General features: G+C 31.5%; 1 protein-coding gene across 4 annotated transcripts in view; it reads right to left on the reverse strand.

Annotated features, from left to right (window-relative positions):
- The window catches only part of LOC107436326 (uncharacterized), a 145,643-nt gene that overhangs the window by 61,452 nt on the left and 67,761 nt on the right, over positions 1-16,430 (reverse strand). For all 4 annotated transcript variants that reach the window (XM_016047991.4, XM_016047990.4, XM_043050027.2 and 1 more), the window contains exon 2: positions 9,264-11,069. In XM_016047991.4, the coding sequence (XP_015903477.1) occupies positions 9,264-11,069 (1,806 nt within the window). The remainder of the gene's footprint in view (positions 1-9,263; positions 11,070-16,430) is intronic.

The raw sequence follows: 16,430 nt of genomic DNA on the forward strand, positions 1-16,430 counted from the left end.
CATAAGTTTTGTAAAAAAAAATTGAAGTTCTTTACGACAATAAACTCAATTTCTCCAATTAGGAAATTGAATGTAGTGTTGGAAAAAAAAAAGATTTCCTGGGAAAAAAACAAATATTTTCGCATATTAAAGAAATAAACATTTTAGCATTTGAAACCAATGGTGCATAAATAATGATGAGATAAAAAAAAAGAATGCAATGTGGTTTTAAAGAAGTATTAGTCATAAAATGATTATTTTCTATGACTTTTCCTTCGAAATAGATTTTAAGCAAAAAAATATTTCAAACTTTGTCGGTAACATTACAAGCTTACAGCGTTATGTTACTTACTGTGTGATATAAAGGTATAACTAAATAAATAAAATCAATAATTATAAAAACTTTTATTTCCTAACCCTTTGAGGCAAATGGTGTCCCTTTTATTAAAGATTTTTCTGACGCTCTAATTACAAGCAAAAATACATTTATATTTTTAATAATAAATAATATATAAAAATAATAATATATAAAAGTAATAATATTTAAAAATAATTTTAATTATAAAAAACTGTAATGGTTACTAAAAAGATATATTAGATTATCGGAATTATATTTGCACTAAAACAAAAATCCATAAGAAAGTAGTTTGAATTTTTTTTTCATTCTTATCTAAAAATTTATCAATAATTGGCTTTGCAAATAAAAGAAATTTCCATGATTTATAGCTGCTTCTCTTATATTTAAATAACTGCATATGTTGAAAAATAATTGCTTGAAAGTGAGCAGTCTTTGGAAGAATTTACCTTTGACACAGAAAAAGACATCGGTGTTTTATGCTGTACTTCATAAATTATTATAACGTTAAATGTAAAATTTTTCACTTATTTTAACCTAAACTAATACAAAATATTGAAAAAAAGTATGAAAAATATATTCAATAAAAATGCTGAATCGAAGGGTTTGTATTTTTATGGTACAACACAGTAATTAATAGTTTTCCCATTTAATTTTCCACAGTTTCAGCTTCTATTTATTTGTTAATTAAAAACTGGACCGTCATATTATTTTAACGCATATTCTTTTTTTCGTTTTTGCACATCAAAATGATTTTCTATGCATTGCACCGCAATGGTCATAATACAGTGTAAAGTTTTCAAATAATTAATTCACGACTTGCTTTCCTTTCTAGGTTCTAATGTTATGCTTTTAGATAGGTATCAAGAGTTTTCAAAAGTTCGTGGTGTTTGTTGTGTGATGTTATTGCAGGGAAATGTAACCAATAAATAATTGTGGTTAATAATATTAGTTGCTGTAAGTTAATGTTGAATTCCAAGCAAAATTTCTACATTTGTTCAATGGAGAAAAAAAACTTTTCTCATTACATGTCAAACAAATAATACAAAAAAAAACTTAACGTACGAAGAATAAATACACCATATTCACGAGCTTTTGTATTCATACAGCTGGTATATAGCTTATAGTTTTTAAAAATTATTTTTATGAAGAAGTATTTTTGTGAAAATGCGCTAAAGTTAATATATTAAAAATATAAAAATTTAAAAAAAAGTTAAATTTAACTTTATATTTGGCTAGATACACTGTACTTTACTCTATGCAATTGAAAAAGGGAATTATATGAGATGAGATCCCTACTGAAAACCGAATTAGACGCAACTCACCGTATACAAAAAACATGTTATCGTCAAAATTTTGTTCAATAAAGTTTTTTTTAAAAAAAAACTTTTCATTCTGTGTACACACCCTCACTCATACCATCAGTATGGGCAAAGTAATTCATCACTACTAACTAAATAAATCCTATTGAAAATGTGAAGCAACAAATAAAATAGCACTAAAAAAATATTTCACCCACGCTACCAATTAAAATTTATCCGCAAAATGGGAATGAAGTTCTTTCTACGCAATTAGTCTTAAAAATTCGCTAGCCAGTAATTATTTCGTACTTCTCGAGGTATCTTTATCGAGTTGAAACATTTTACCAGAATTTAAAAGGATTAATTATCGTATGAAACGGAGGCACCGGGGTGCTCTCGAATAAATTCATCATTCGAAGTAATTAGGCACCATTTGTTGGCGCTTAATCCCGCTATCTTCTAGAAGGAATTTCTGAAAAGATTAATAACGTCTCTTTAACTGCGCCTGCATTGTGTGCACTTTATCGAGCTCTTAGAATTGAATTTTATGAGAATATTTTCTGTAGGAAAACATCAGGGGAAAAAAAGTCCTGAGTTCTGTTATTCACTGAAGTAAATATTTGAATGATAAAATTAATTATACATTTAAGTTGGAAACGTACATTTTGTTTACTTCTTTCACTTATAGGAGCATTTAAAATGTACGGAGATTGCCAATCTTTTAGTTTAATTGAGTGATAGTTCTATGCTTGACCGGATTTAAAAAGTTTTGGAAATATCGAAGAAAAAACATTTTAGCAATATGTAATTTAAGGTTTATTGGTTGATTAGTGTTTTTGATAGCGTTTGGATTCTACAAGTGACTGACGTCACGCATGGGTCAGCCAATCGGATTCAATACACACGCGCAACATCGCTTGCAGGTATCCAATTAAATCTTATCCAAAAATTGATTCAGCGTGACAATACATATACCCAAGCTTAACCACGTGATTTGTTTTGCCCAATAAAAAAAGTAAACATTTCGTATAGCATAACATTCAAGACTGAAATAGTTAGATATATGCTGATTGGTGGCTGAATGTAGAGCCGAAAGTGGGTATATTGCGGCAAACACAAAAATTATTAAGTACTCGTCATAGCGAAACCAAACGAAGTTATAAACCACTAAAATACCACTAAATAACCAGAAAGTCAAATAGACGTAAAAGTAGGATCACTGAGTTATGTTGGTATCGTAGACTTAATATTCGATACAATGCATTAGGAAAGCTAATAAAGTTTAAAAATAAATTGAAAAAAAAAAGCACAAATATTGTACTGACGTATTATCTTATCGGTATAATAATGAAGCACCTTCTTCAATGAAGCAACACAAAATAAAATAAAAATTAACAAATAAACACAGAGATGCGTGAGAGATTTTAAACAGGTTACAAAGGAAAAAAAAAAGGACTGATCATTAGGGTGGAGAAACAAGACAAAAGTTTGGACATTTATCAACAGTTACTCTTTTGATCAATTCCTTTTCCCTTGTTAATACTTTTTTGAAAAATTCTGCAGCATCTCTTTGTATCTCACCCATTCTGTATTTCGACACTTAATGTGCTTCATTATAATACCGAAACGATCGTATATTTATTTTCCTGGTATAATTGTGCTTTTTTCTATGTTGTTAGAAATTAATCCAATAAAATGTTAGTTTGGTTGTTAACGCTGTGCCAGAGCTTCTAGTATTCTGTAACCACTGTTTGCACTGTAAAGACGTACGACACACGTAAAGAGGCTTAAGCCACAAAATTGCCAACAACGTGCCGTTCACGTGGGTAGGCAATCATCACAGGGAAGAAAAAGATCTTCCGTGCAAGATGAGATAAGGCAATGATTACTTAACACCTTTAAGTGAGTTGCAACCGACTGTTTTTGTAGGCTCCTCTGGGAATTTCTTGTCAGTTCAAGTGGTTAACTATGATCCGAAGAAAAACTGCCTCATTCGCAATACTGGCCCTACACCATATTTTGAATTGAAGAGTAGTAATTATCCGGCTTCTAAACCACGCCACCTAGCCGGGCATGAACGCAACATTGGTGAGAATTACGAACAACTAGGAGAAAATTTCAATCAGATCAAACATCCTGCTTTAGCAAGGGAAATCGAACACCGGCCGAATTGTGGTAAGTGCTCTACCCACCACACACCCTGGGCAGTTTGGTGGGGGCTATTCATGGTGAAATTTAAACAGGCATTTAGATAAAAATACGAAAATTATTTTGTTTGCTTTCCAAAATTCAAGATAGCTTCAGTGAGGAGATAAAAAATACATTTGCTCAATAATTATTCAGAAAATAAAACACTGTTGCCTACAACTATAAAATTCCTGCTTTTTCGTATCAATCTGATTTGAATACGTGTATTTTTCACTTCACAAAACTAAAAATTAATTGCGACTTAATCAACAAAATTAAATTTTTAATCAAAATGAAATTAGTATTTCTTTTTATTTCACACTAATGTTATTTGAAAAATTTACACGTATTTTTCATAATTTAGATCGCACACCCCTATGCAGATCATTAAAGTGTTATTACATAAAACTGAACGAAGTGATGGAATATCATTTGTTTGCACATAGACTATATTAAGATCAATTCAGACCAGATAAGGGTAAACGAAAAAATATTTATCAGATTACGTGTTACTTTTATCCAGCAAATAAACTTTAGTGCCATCCTATCGTGGTTAATATATTTATTACCCGGGCATAAACATCAAATCATTTCCAAAGAAATACGTACTCTCGGATCTACATTCTCGCTTATTTTGGGAATGAATTGAATAATTTTATCTCAGTTATACGATCATTTAGTAAAATAATGATTCTCTGTTCCTGAAACAAATTTGATTTATTCCGGAAAAATTTTACAAAATAATTACTAGATTTAAAAGGTTTCTAATTTTCATGTGTATAAATGAAAATATTTAAAAAACTGCAATTATATTTTACAAAACAAAAGGAAAAATTTAGATTTGGCGTCGAAATAACAAAAAAAGAAAGAAAAATGCATGTATATATAAATATATTATTTCGAGCATTACACTTCAATAGCTTCATCTTCTATTCCTTAAAAAGAAAAAAATAGCCTATTGAAACTTATTTGAAAAGAAAATTAAGTTTAAGTAATTAATTGAGTTTTTTTCCTTGGGAATCACCTTAGGGTAAAAAACTCCAACTCTATTTTTTTTTCTGCCTTGTAATACCTTAGAACCTTTTTCTCCCCCTTGGAATTAAAACTTTTATTTGCCAGCTTTATTATTTGCCTTTTTTTTTACGAACAAGGCTTGATAATGTCTTAGGAAATGTTACAAAAACTATCGTTCTCTTATCAGTTATATAGCAATAACGTTATAATATTACAAGCAGTAGAGAAATAACTGGGGGAAAAGAACAAGTTTAATTTATTTTAGAAGTAGCGACTTAAAATTACCGTGTCTTAATCTTATTTTTTACCAAATTGTTTCTGATGATGTAGTGTCTTCTTATTGAAATTTTTCTCTTAATAGAAATAAAAACTTGGTTACTAAGGAATTGTTTAGATTTGTTTATGATCCCTTATGAAATAGCTGTCGAAATTTTAACCGTAAGCCGTGCTATGGTGTTGTATACCTGCCATACCAATTATTGGTAAAAGAGCTTGCCTTTTTCGAACAATATAGCAAATAATATATTTTATTTCATTTTAAAACCGTCGTTGAACAGCCGACCCAATTTTATGGGTTTACGACTTATAATGTTCAACTCCGTAGCCTTGTAATTTTGAACCCAATCCAGAAGACAAGGGAACTCCTGAATCGAGTATTGGGAGAAATTTGCCTTTGTGGAGGACTTTTTGATGGAGCTAACCCGCATTCGCGCTACGTGGAGAGGAAGACCACGAGAACTTCTCACGGTTGGCCTGATGGCAAGGGACTCTAACCCATGATCCGTCTACCACTGAGGATATTTCACGTCAGCATTGTGGTCGGTGCAAGCCGTGTGCGGAATTTGCACCGGTGAGCCACCGCTGTGAAGCGATTTTAAGTCCCCTCATTGGAAGAAGGGCGCTCTATCCCTGAGCCACCACGGCTAGAAGCAAGTAAATCGTAATAGATATTTTGAATCTATTCAATCTTGAAAGGAAAAAAAAGGGCAAAAAAGTTTATGTAAAATCATAATCAATCACTACAAAATAAAAGAAACGCACAGATATTGATGGAAATATGTACAAATTAAATCATATATTCATCAGGAGTTACTTTACTTTAGATTAAAAAAAATCACTAAAAGTCAATGCCATTTGAATCACACAAAAATTGTATGATGAGCTATCCAATCAATCATCGAAATGAATGAGTCCTCAATTTCCAGAAATTGATATTTTATCTATTTCAGAGTTGTATATGAAAAATCTATTATGCTTGCTGTCAGTCAATAATTTATCTGCAGATGTGAAGAAGAAAGTAATGACTTTAGGATTGCGTTTTAATTGAAAGAAAGTAATGAGTTATCAAAAAAAGAATTTTTTCAGTGAAGGTCGTTAAATTCTGATTTCCTTTCAAGTAGAATAAAATATCGATGAAATTGATTTTCTGCCATATCAAATTAGAACGTGATGCGTTTGTTTGTTTGTTAACTGGAAAAAAATCTAAATTATAATAAAAAATCTGCCTTTTTTTATAGCTATTTGCTGTAAGAATCAAAAATGACGCTATAAAAAGGTTTGTTCCTAGATTACGTGAACACTTAACGGGAGAGGGGATTGCTTATTTTTGTTGATAAGAGGCAAGATGATCAATGCTTGCATAAGACATTAAACTCCCCTTATATTCAAATCTTTTTAAAAAATGCAGGAAAAAAAATTTAGCAAAAAATTACACTCAGAATTTGAAATTAAATTCGGGAAAAAAAGTGAGAAAAAAATTTCTTCCAAGAGCTTCAGAGATCGATATTTCTGACTATAGAATGAAAACACGATAAAATATTCCTGTTTTCAGAATATTGTACACAAAATTTTATAAAATGAAATATTTGTTTTTTGTAACTACAACTTTAATTGAACTTCATCTTAAAATTAGATTATTATAATAAAAGTCAAAATAAAAACAAAAAAATGAAAAATTAAAAAAAAATAATAATAATAAAAGTAAAAAAAAAACGAAGGATTGCTACTTTCTCGCATAAGCATGGGGGATGGGTTATAATTTGCTTATTTCTGTTGGGAAGGGAGGACTCCAAAATTGCCAAAACATGCTTATGTAATATTGAATTTTTCTTAAATTTTGTATTTTCCATTTGTAGTATTTTTTTTTCTTCCTACTTATTTTTAATTAAACTAACTAGTTTTAAAAATTATTCAAAGCTTCATCGTGGTTATTATTTTATTATAGCTGTAATTGTGTCGGGAATAAGAACATTTGCTGTGCTTTTGTGATGAGAGAAAATGGAGAGAAAAAACCAACACTTCTGAATAAAAATACAAAAAATAATTTATTAAATTAAGAAAAAGAGACTGTATAAAAGTTTTTGCACCCGTCACAGTAAATAAACAAAAACAGCACTCAATAAACTACTATGCGTATCTCCCAAAATAAATAAACTAACAATTCAATGGCAAAGCTAACTTTGGAAGGGGAAGTTTACAGAATTTCATCAGGCATATGTTGTCCTTCCCAGGAGAGCAAAACCTTTTTACAAGTAACAGTAAACATCAATCACAGCGCTTCACTTGCTTTTAAGTAAAGGCAGGTACTACCATACACAATTCCAAATTCTGTCTCCAGTAAATAAATCGGAGGAGGGAAAAAAAAGGATATGTTATCCAGTTTTTTTTTCTCTCTTTTTCCTCCAACTCCCATAGATTTTTATTCCGTGGGTAAGGAATGTGATACAACGTTTGGAGATGAGCCAGAAAGAGGAAATGGCTCGAAAAATCCTAACCTAATGAAAGCAATTTAGATAGCATGAAAGCAAAGAAACAAAAACAACAACCAGGCGTGACAGCATAGTTCAGTTACCAGTAGATAGAACCCTCCAGCGACAAACTGGGCTATTATGTGAGTAGTTAGCACGCCACGAGGAATAAACCTAGGGAATTAATCCATGTTTTTTTTTTTCGCCATTAAGAAACTTTAAATCGTGGCCATCAAATTTTTAATCCATTTATGCTCTCTTCTTTTTAATAGAACCACTCCTTTTCCAAAAAAATATAAGTGTTGCAGCCCTTGTGTATCATTATTAAGATTTGTTTTTGTCGAAATAAATAGTTCTTGTCTACAAAAATACATTAATAACATAAATGTTAATTTTTGGATTTAAAGTCGCAGCAGTGCTTTTTTAAAGATAAAATGTAGGTGACAAAAAGAAATATCTACTTGGTTTTTAAACAAAAAAAATTAGGCATTACTACTTTTTTTATTTCCTTCTAAGACCAGAGCTTTAAGTATTTGTAATGGCAGGAAAGGAAATACAATTTTTATTTAGAAATATGCAGCTCAAAAGAAAAAAAATGAAATGCCATAAAAAATGCTAAAGAAAACTCAATTAAATAAATTCGATTGTTATTTAATTAATCTTGACTAAAGCACATTTTTAGTGCAAATTGATAATGATAAATTTTAATTTTTAGCATTCTTTCGCATATTGTAGGACATTTTTGTACATATTGTAGGACATTTTTGTATTTCGCATATTATAGGACATTTTGCAACACTTTTTGCACAAATGAAATGTGTAATGCGGATAAGTCTATAGCTTTAAGGTTTTCATAAGATAATTGTCTTTGATTTTCATCAAAAAAGTTATAGGAATTTCAGTGTTATTTTATTTCTTGGTATGGCAACTCCATTTATCTTAACAAATCCATGTTTGCATAATTGAAAATATTACAGTAACATTATAAAGTCAGTAGCAGCAATCAGTAAAATGGATAACAAACATTGAGTTATAAGTAAGGTGACCTTAAATCTTGAGGACAATCATCAAATTTCATTAATTGTCCTAAAAACCTTTCAAACTCTTTGAGAACAGAAAGGGTCCTTAAATTTTAACACATGACCTTGAATTTCTTCTCAAACATAAAATCTTTTTCATAGGCAGCAAAATATCAACGAAGGAAAGAAGAAGAGAAAATTTTGAAATAAGATAATTTTGTCTCACAGAGAATACAAATGAAAAACAAAAAAGCCCCATGCTAACAGATGAAAACGCCATACTATGTCTTACAATAATTTCAGTAATAAATAAAACAAATTTTAATAATCATATACTCATTCATTTTACATGCCTTCAAAGACAGAATATATGATATTTCAAAACTGATTAGTAATGAAATAAGATTGAGGAAGAACGTTAAGTTTGATGAAGAGCACAAAGCTGATATTAATTATTAATTTTTTAAAAAAATCTTAGTTGCGCATGTAATTAAAAATTTATACAAATATATGGGCGTGCTTAAATTGTGAAATTTTTAGAGGAATTTTGGAGGACTTGTCCTCAAATCATGTTTTATAAATCTGGTCACCTTAGTTATAAGGCTTTTTGAACAAATATTAGCTTTTGAAAGAAAATAATTAAAATAAAACTTCTACTTACTATTATAAAGAGAGTAATCCAAGTTGACAGATGTTTTAGCACACAAATTACTTGGACCAGGCAATTGATCACTTTTATCACGAGTTTGATTTTTATTATCTAACTCTTTCGAATCCAATTGATCCTTTGAGTCAATCCAAGCATCCGGCACTTGCTGCTCCCTGTAACTTTCACTAAGTGCAGTCCTCCACTCACGTGAGGATCTTTTAGAATCTTTCGAATCATATACAATATACCTACCATTCGAATCATCTGTTTCAGGTCTACGATCACAGAAATCAGAAGACAGACGATCCTGACAATCGGATATCTCATCTTTAGAGGATGAGTCCTCCATTGGGCTTTTGCCACTAGTGCCGGAGGAATCTTGCGTTTTGTACCAGGGATACGAAGCGTCTTTTCGTTCGAAATGCCTATTTTCCCAATTACTTATTCCTCTATGGTAACTGGAAATATTAGTTTTATGTTTCATCACAGAACTAGGGCTTGAAAGCACTGAGAATTCTTGAGCACTTTTATCACCGCGTTTGTCTAAGGGATCACTTTTTGTCTTGGCCTTAAACCTATGACCATTACTGGAATCTTTCGGCTGGTAGAGGAGGGGGGAGTCTTTCGTGAAAGAAAAACATTGTGCGTTAGATTCGTCTTTCACCGGTGGACTACTTCTATGGCGATCTATACAACATTCATCTACTTTGGAGTCATCAGTAACTTTATTATTTGGTTGAAGCGATTTTGACGTAGAGTTGTTGAATGCTGAATCATCCAAAGAGGATTTCGTGCTACCCTCTTTAAAAGGAGATCCGTTAATACTGAGATCACATTCGGGTGCTGAGTTTTGGTTACCATCAGATTCTGATCTTTGTAGTTCAGATTTCGAATCGTCAAGTTTCAAACTGTCTGACTGAGATTTCAAATCGTTTAACACAGATTTCTGAACATCACTGCTTTTTAAAGATCTCCTTTCTCGACGGTGATGGTGATTCCTGTGTTTGGAAACGACACCTTCTTCGCTAGCTTCTGAACTCTCGGTCAAGCTATCTGGCTTCTCTTTCGGGTTCAAATCACCTCGTTGGTTTTGGGTTAAACTATCTTGCGTGGTTTTGCTGAGCGACTGCCTAGGATGCACTTGGGGCTTTTCGTTTCCATTAATTGGAACCTCCACAGTGCGCCGTTCTCTTGGAGAAGATTCGATGTCACTTTGGCTTGATGGAAATCCGTTCGTTGGCTTATCTTTTGACCCTTGACGTTTCGGTGATACATAGCGACGTGTTACATCCGATTGCTGAAGTTCTCTCGTTGGTGACTTCGTACCACCTTTGTCCGCTATAGGGGGAGAAGAAGTCATGGCTCGCAGGACTCTGGCTGATGTTTCAACCCTGGTGACTGGATGTTCCTTTCCAACCTCTTGCAGCCAATGTCCTTCAGCCGTGCTAATAACTGTAGTATTGGTGGTGGAAGTGGGTGGCATGCAAGTTGTGATGACATTTCCAGCCATGACCGATACTTCTGCGGTAGAGCAGATTTCTTTTATCCTTTTGTTGGTGTCGGCAAGTTCAGCCCGCAGCCTTGACACCTGGAGATGAGCAGACTGTATGTCTTTGTCTATCCTGACGCCAAGGGCCTTGTTGTCGGACATCATTTTCTTGAATTCTTCTTGGGCGTCGATGAGGAGACGACGCGTGATAGCCACCGAGTAGTGACACTGGTGACTCCATCTGGGATCTTGACTTAAATTTCCATGTGACAGAGAATTTAAAAAGAAATCATAGATTTGGTCATTCAAAGAATCCAAGGCCTGGATGGCTGTAAAAAGAAACACGATTATTAGACACTGTTAAGAAATAACAATAATATGCATTGAATAACAGTTTGAAAAGTTTATAATCAGTTTTTCATTTAAAAATATTTCATGCATCAGTATTTAAAACAGACGAAAGTAACAAATATTTAGAATCGTTGAAAATACTTATCGTGCCTCACTTTTATTTTTAATAAATTCAACAATTTAACAGAATATAACATACTACGTTCGACGAGATTCATGTTATAAGAGATGCGCGATGCACTATTAAATTAACATGCAACACATAAAATCAGAAGTAAAAATATTTACTGATATAATAAGTATCTCCGTACTTGAATATAGCAAGTTTTATCATGTGAAGCTTTTAAAAACTCATAGTTCCTCAACACGTAATTACAATTTTTTCGTTTATAATTTCTAATATTTAATTGCTTTAAAATAATAAAACTAGAAGTGATCAGGTAATGAAAATGACATACCCCCATACAATTATTTTAAATTTTGCACTGTCTATTGAAAAAATTGAAGTAGAAATTTAAATAAATCTCTGGCAAGGACGGGCAAAAACTGCAGAGCGTATTTTAACATGGCGCACATTTTTAAGACGAAGATATTTCATCAGCTTTACTTCGAAACTTAAAACTTTTGATTCACAAAGAAAGATTATTTTTTAAAATATTTTTTACCTATTCCATTTCAATGATTTTTTTTATTTCAAGAGTTGAAAGAATAAAAGTTTTAAACAACATTTTAGAGAATTGATTAGCTTTAAAGCTTATACATTGTTATTAGGAAGTAAAGAATATACTTTGCCTTCATTTATTTTTCGTTAGCTTCCCAATTAGAGAAATCCAGAAATCCTAAACACTTAAATTTCGCACTCTTGACATTGAACTTTCTACCAAAAGACTGATTTTCTAAAGTAGGTTACTCGTCAATAGCTAAATGCGTTTAGAAAACATCAAAAACACACAAATTTTATCATTTAATACTTTCATCCACTAAGATTTTTCCAACCTTAATACTTTGGCACAGTTAATTAATGTTTCAATATCTAAAAAAAAAGCTTTTTCTTCGAGAAATCTCATGTAGCTTAAACCCATCATCTAATAAGCTCTTCATCAACTAGATCGATTGGAATTCCAATTATTATATTCGATGCCTTTAGTAAAGCGCATCCAGTAATTAAAAAAGAAATACAAAATTATTTTAAAGGAATTCCATCATGATCCAAGTGATTTAACTGGAGACGGTACACTCATCTATCCTACAGCAATCGAAAATTAATCTCCACTCAACTATTATTATAGTAGACTCAGGATCTCTTAGCAGCAATTTAATATCACTATGATAAAATACCCATCAATCCCTTCTCTGAATCGATCCAGATATACAGACGTAAGAGGCATAGCGAAAGATCTTCATCGATTAATAATGAAGATTCTGGTTGTTGAACTGCTCTGGCAATCCTCCATAAAGTGGAGATCTTACTCAGGAGACAAGACTCCAGGAGTTGACAAAATTATCAAAACTCCTTCTCGACGATTTAAGAGATCTGACGGCTTCAAGTCAGAAAAGTAATGTGGATTGTCATTCGAGAATGAGATAAGACCTCGCCTAGAGTAATTCCCATTCTCCGCGGCGTATAAAAGTAATTTGAATTCATCACGGTAATAACAATCAAGTTGATTGGAGAAGTACAAAAGAGGTCTTTTAAATTTCAACAAGTCGTGGGAGTTGAGGAGGATTTTTTGAGATTAACTTTAGAGAGCAATTTCGAATGATTTATTCTATGGTTAATTTGAAAGGCTGCAACACATTTTATGTTTATAAAAAAATATAAAAAATAAAAAAACTAGCGGGGTTTATGTTATTTGATTAAAATACTGACGCGACTAGCATTTTACTATGGCTCGATTAAAGCAAGATATATATTTTTATTTATAAACAAATCGTATGACTAAATTTCAAGAAATAATAGTTTTTTTTTTTTTTTTTTTTTTTTTTTTTTTTTTTTGAAAAATAAAATAGAGTGCCTTTTTCTACAATTATATAGCTGCCATAAATATAGTTACAAAACAGTATACATAATTTTTATTTTGTTTGTAGCAGGTACATCACTATGCAAATATTAATTTTATGCATTTGGAAAACTAAGCATTATAGAGTACTAAATGTATCCAGTTTACACAAGCATCAATGGAAATTAATGGAACAGTACAAAGAGATCAAGAAAAAAAATTAAAATAAAACAATTTTGGAAACGTCGGAGAGTTAGTTGATTTTTAGTTAAGATAGTTTTTGTTTTATTTTAAGTTGCGTCCGTTACGGGAATTGGAAATGAAATAAGTCTAATTTATATTTCGATGATATTTAAAATAAATCGTTTTTATATACATAAATAATGGCTCCTCAGATTCGGTACAACATTATCCAATAACACATATTAATGCGAAGGAAAACCAGAAATAATTATTAATTAATTGTTCAGTTAACTAAAATTTTCTCAATGAACTAATTAGCGTCCTTATATGCATTAGAGCGTATTTAATTTTAATGTAATTATTCATAACATTTAAAAGTTAGCCTCATTTAGTATTAAAACGGTGTCAATGTTTTATATGTGCTTTATAACTATTTCAATAATAACTCGTGTTTCAAATTTTTATACAATTACTGAACGAAAACCTGCCAAATATCTTATAATTTTTATTTTATTGCGGCATTATAATAAGTTTTTAAAATGATAAGTTAATAGCATCAAAATGGAATATTTTAATCGCAATATAAACAAACAATCAAAGTTCATAGACGAAATTTTAATATATAAAAAATTTCCTTTCGAATTCCAATTTAACTTGTTGAAGTATGCTGTTATCTTCCAAAATTACTGCTTTCTAATACGAAAACGCACATTAACTTCAAAAATAAATTGAAACACATTTTGAGTACATACTGAACTTTAAATTTCCTATGATTAACTCAGACAATCTAAAATTCTTATGATATTCGACTGCATAAACTTTCTACTCTCATATATCTGCTACGCATTTATACATTTCTAAGTGAAAGAATGTCTGTGTATGTGTGTCCTTTATAGATTCCTAAATCATACGACCGAAAGCGATGAAATCTGGCATACAGATAGTTCGAAACACAAGGTAGGTCACAGTCGAAATAAGAACATTCTGCGACGGACCTCTCGAGCGGGATGAGAGAAAAACTAAATGGAACTTTCTGATTGGTTATTAAGCCATTGTTTTAAATTTAACTATAGTATTAGCTTATTAAGTCTATTTGATCAATATTGCACAATGGTTTAATATTAAATATTTTTATTCACTATACCAGATAAATTCAATGAGCAACATAATAAGAGCCGTGGAGGCTCAGAGGATAGAGAGCTCGCCTTCCAACGAGGTGAACTGGGTTCGATCCCAGCGATGGCCTGGATTCGAATTCCACACCTGGCTCGCACCGACTACAGTACTGGTGCAAAATATCCTCAGTGGTAGACAGATCATGCTGTCTACCACTCCACGTACTGTTAGGCTAAGTGTGTGAGGTTTTCGTGTTTTTCCTCTCCATGTACAGCAAATGCGGGTTAGTCCCATCAAAAAGTCCTCCATGAGGGCGAATTCCTCCCAATAGTTAATCAAGGAGTTCCCCTGTCTTCTGTATTAGGCTACAGAGTTGAACATTGGTAATCGTAAACTCAAAATTGGGTCGGTTGTTCAAGGACAGTTATAAAATGAATAAAATTAACGTGGCAGCACTCGTAATAAATGCCCTTCTCACCGTAATGAAATAAAGCAAAGTAGAAAAACAAAACAAGTGACGATCACAACAAGAAAAGAAATATTTTATGAACAATCATACCACAATTAGGATTATATTTACATCAGTCGAGCAAACTGAAAACCCCCAAGCAAAACAGCCAGCCACGGGCATTATCTTCCCATATTGGAATGAGGATGACTAAATCCTCTCACTCTTTCCATCCTCATCCCTCTGTCGCAAAAAAGACATCATCATCTATCAAATCCGAGACCAACACACATACATGTGACCAAAAAGTATCTTCAGCATCCTTCTCTGAATCGTCAATGCTTTTCCGGATACTCTCGACAGGCGGGGAAGGGATGCCTCATTTCGAATTCCTCTTCGTACTCCTCTCTCTTCCCCCATCCCCATCAATCGAATTTTTGATCCCACTCTCAGTGTGCCGAGTAAGTATTTTGCTCGCGTGCTGCACACACTCTCGAAAAGCGCTTTCTTTAATCTTGATAGAAGTGCTAGCACAGTTTTGAACTGTTTTATCACCTATCGGGAAGGTAAGATAGAGAGTTTAAAAAAGAAGATACAACTCTCGAAATAGCCAGTTATTTAGATAAAGTAGAAGATCAAAGAAGTTATTGTATTTTATTTCTTTTACTTTGAAGTCTTATTTGTCCGGAATTTCTTAGAGTTTAAGCGTGCCGGACGAATATCGAATTTATGGAACATCGAGTAAACAAAGTTTGTTTTTAGTCGGCAATAAATATTTTAATGGTTTCATTATTAATATTTTAATGGTTTAGTTATTATTGGCACATTCTTATTAACAGTCTGTTATTCATATAAAATGGAAGATCGAAAAAAAAAGATATTGTAATCTATTTTTTTTTTTTTTTTTTTTTTTACTTTGAAGTCCTATTCGTCCGGATTTTCTTTTGAGTTTAAGCCTGCCGGATGTTTAAAGGAATATCGAGTAAACAAGGTTTGCTTTTAGTTGGCAATAAATATTTTAATGGCTCATTATCACAGATAGTTATTATTGGCACATTATTATTAACAATAACAACCTGTTATTCAAATAAAAGGGACATGTATGCAAATGTACTTTGACTTAGCCTGAAAAGTACTCAAACTATCAAAAATAAGCTTAAATCTGAAAATATATAAGATTCCAAACAAAAAAAAGAAATCTTCAAATTGTATTTAATAAAATATTGGTTGTATAAAAAATTTTTGTATTAATATTAAGCATTAAATTAACATAATTTAAATTAAATGTTTTTTTATAAAATGGTAAGTAACTATACTGAATCTTGAACACTGCAAAAAATTTTGAAAAATAAAGTTCCTCTATCAATAAAACACTTTACTAATTTGACCACTGAAAAATTCGAAATAAAAGAATACTTAGAACTAATATATATCATATTTATGCTGAAAAAATAAGTATTTAGCATATTACTTATTTTTTTATCCCATCAACTAATGAATAATCCTTTGAACTTGACTGCTATCTTATCGGAAAAAATAATAATTGATTAACAAATAATGAAACAAACTATACAAATTAGCTCTTAAACATT

The sequence above is a fragment of the Parasteatoda tepidariorum genome, chromosome 3, assembly GCF_982258835.1.
Source record: "Parasteatoda tepidariorum strain Cologne lab strain chromosome 3, Ptep-v5.0, whole genome shotgun sequence".
NCBI lineage: Eukaryota > Metazoa > Arthropoda > Arachnida > Araneae > Theridiidae > Parasteatoda > Parasteatoda tepidariorum.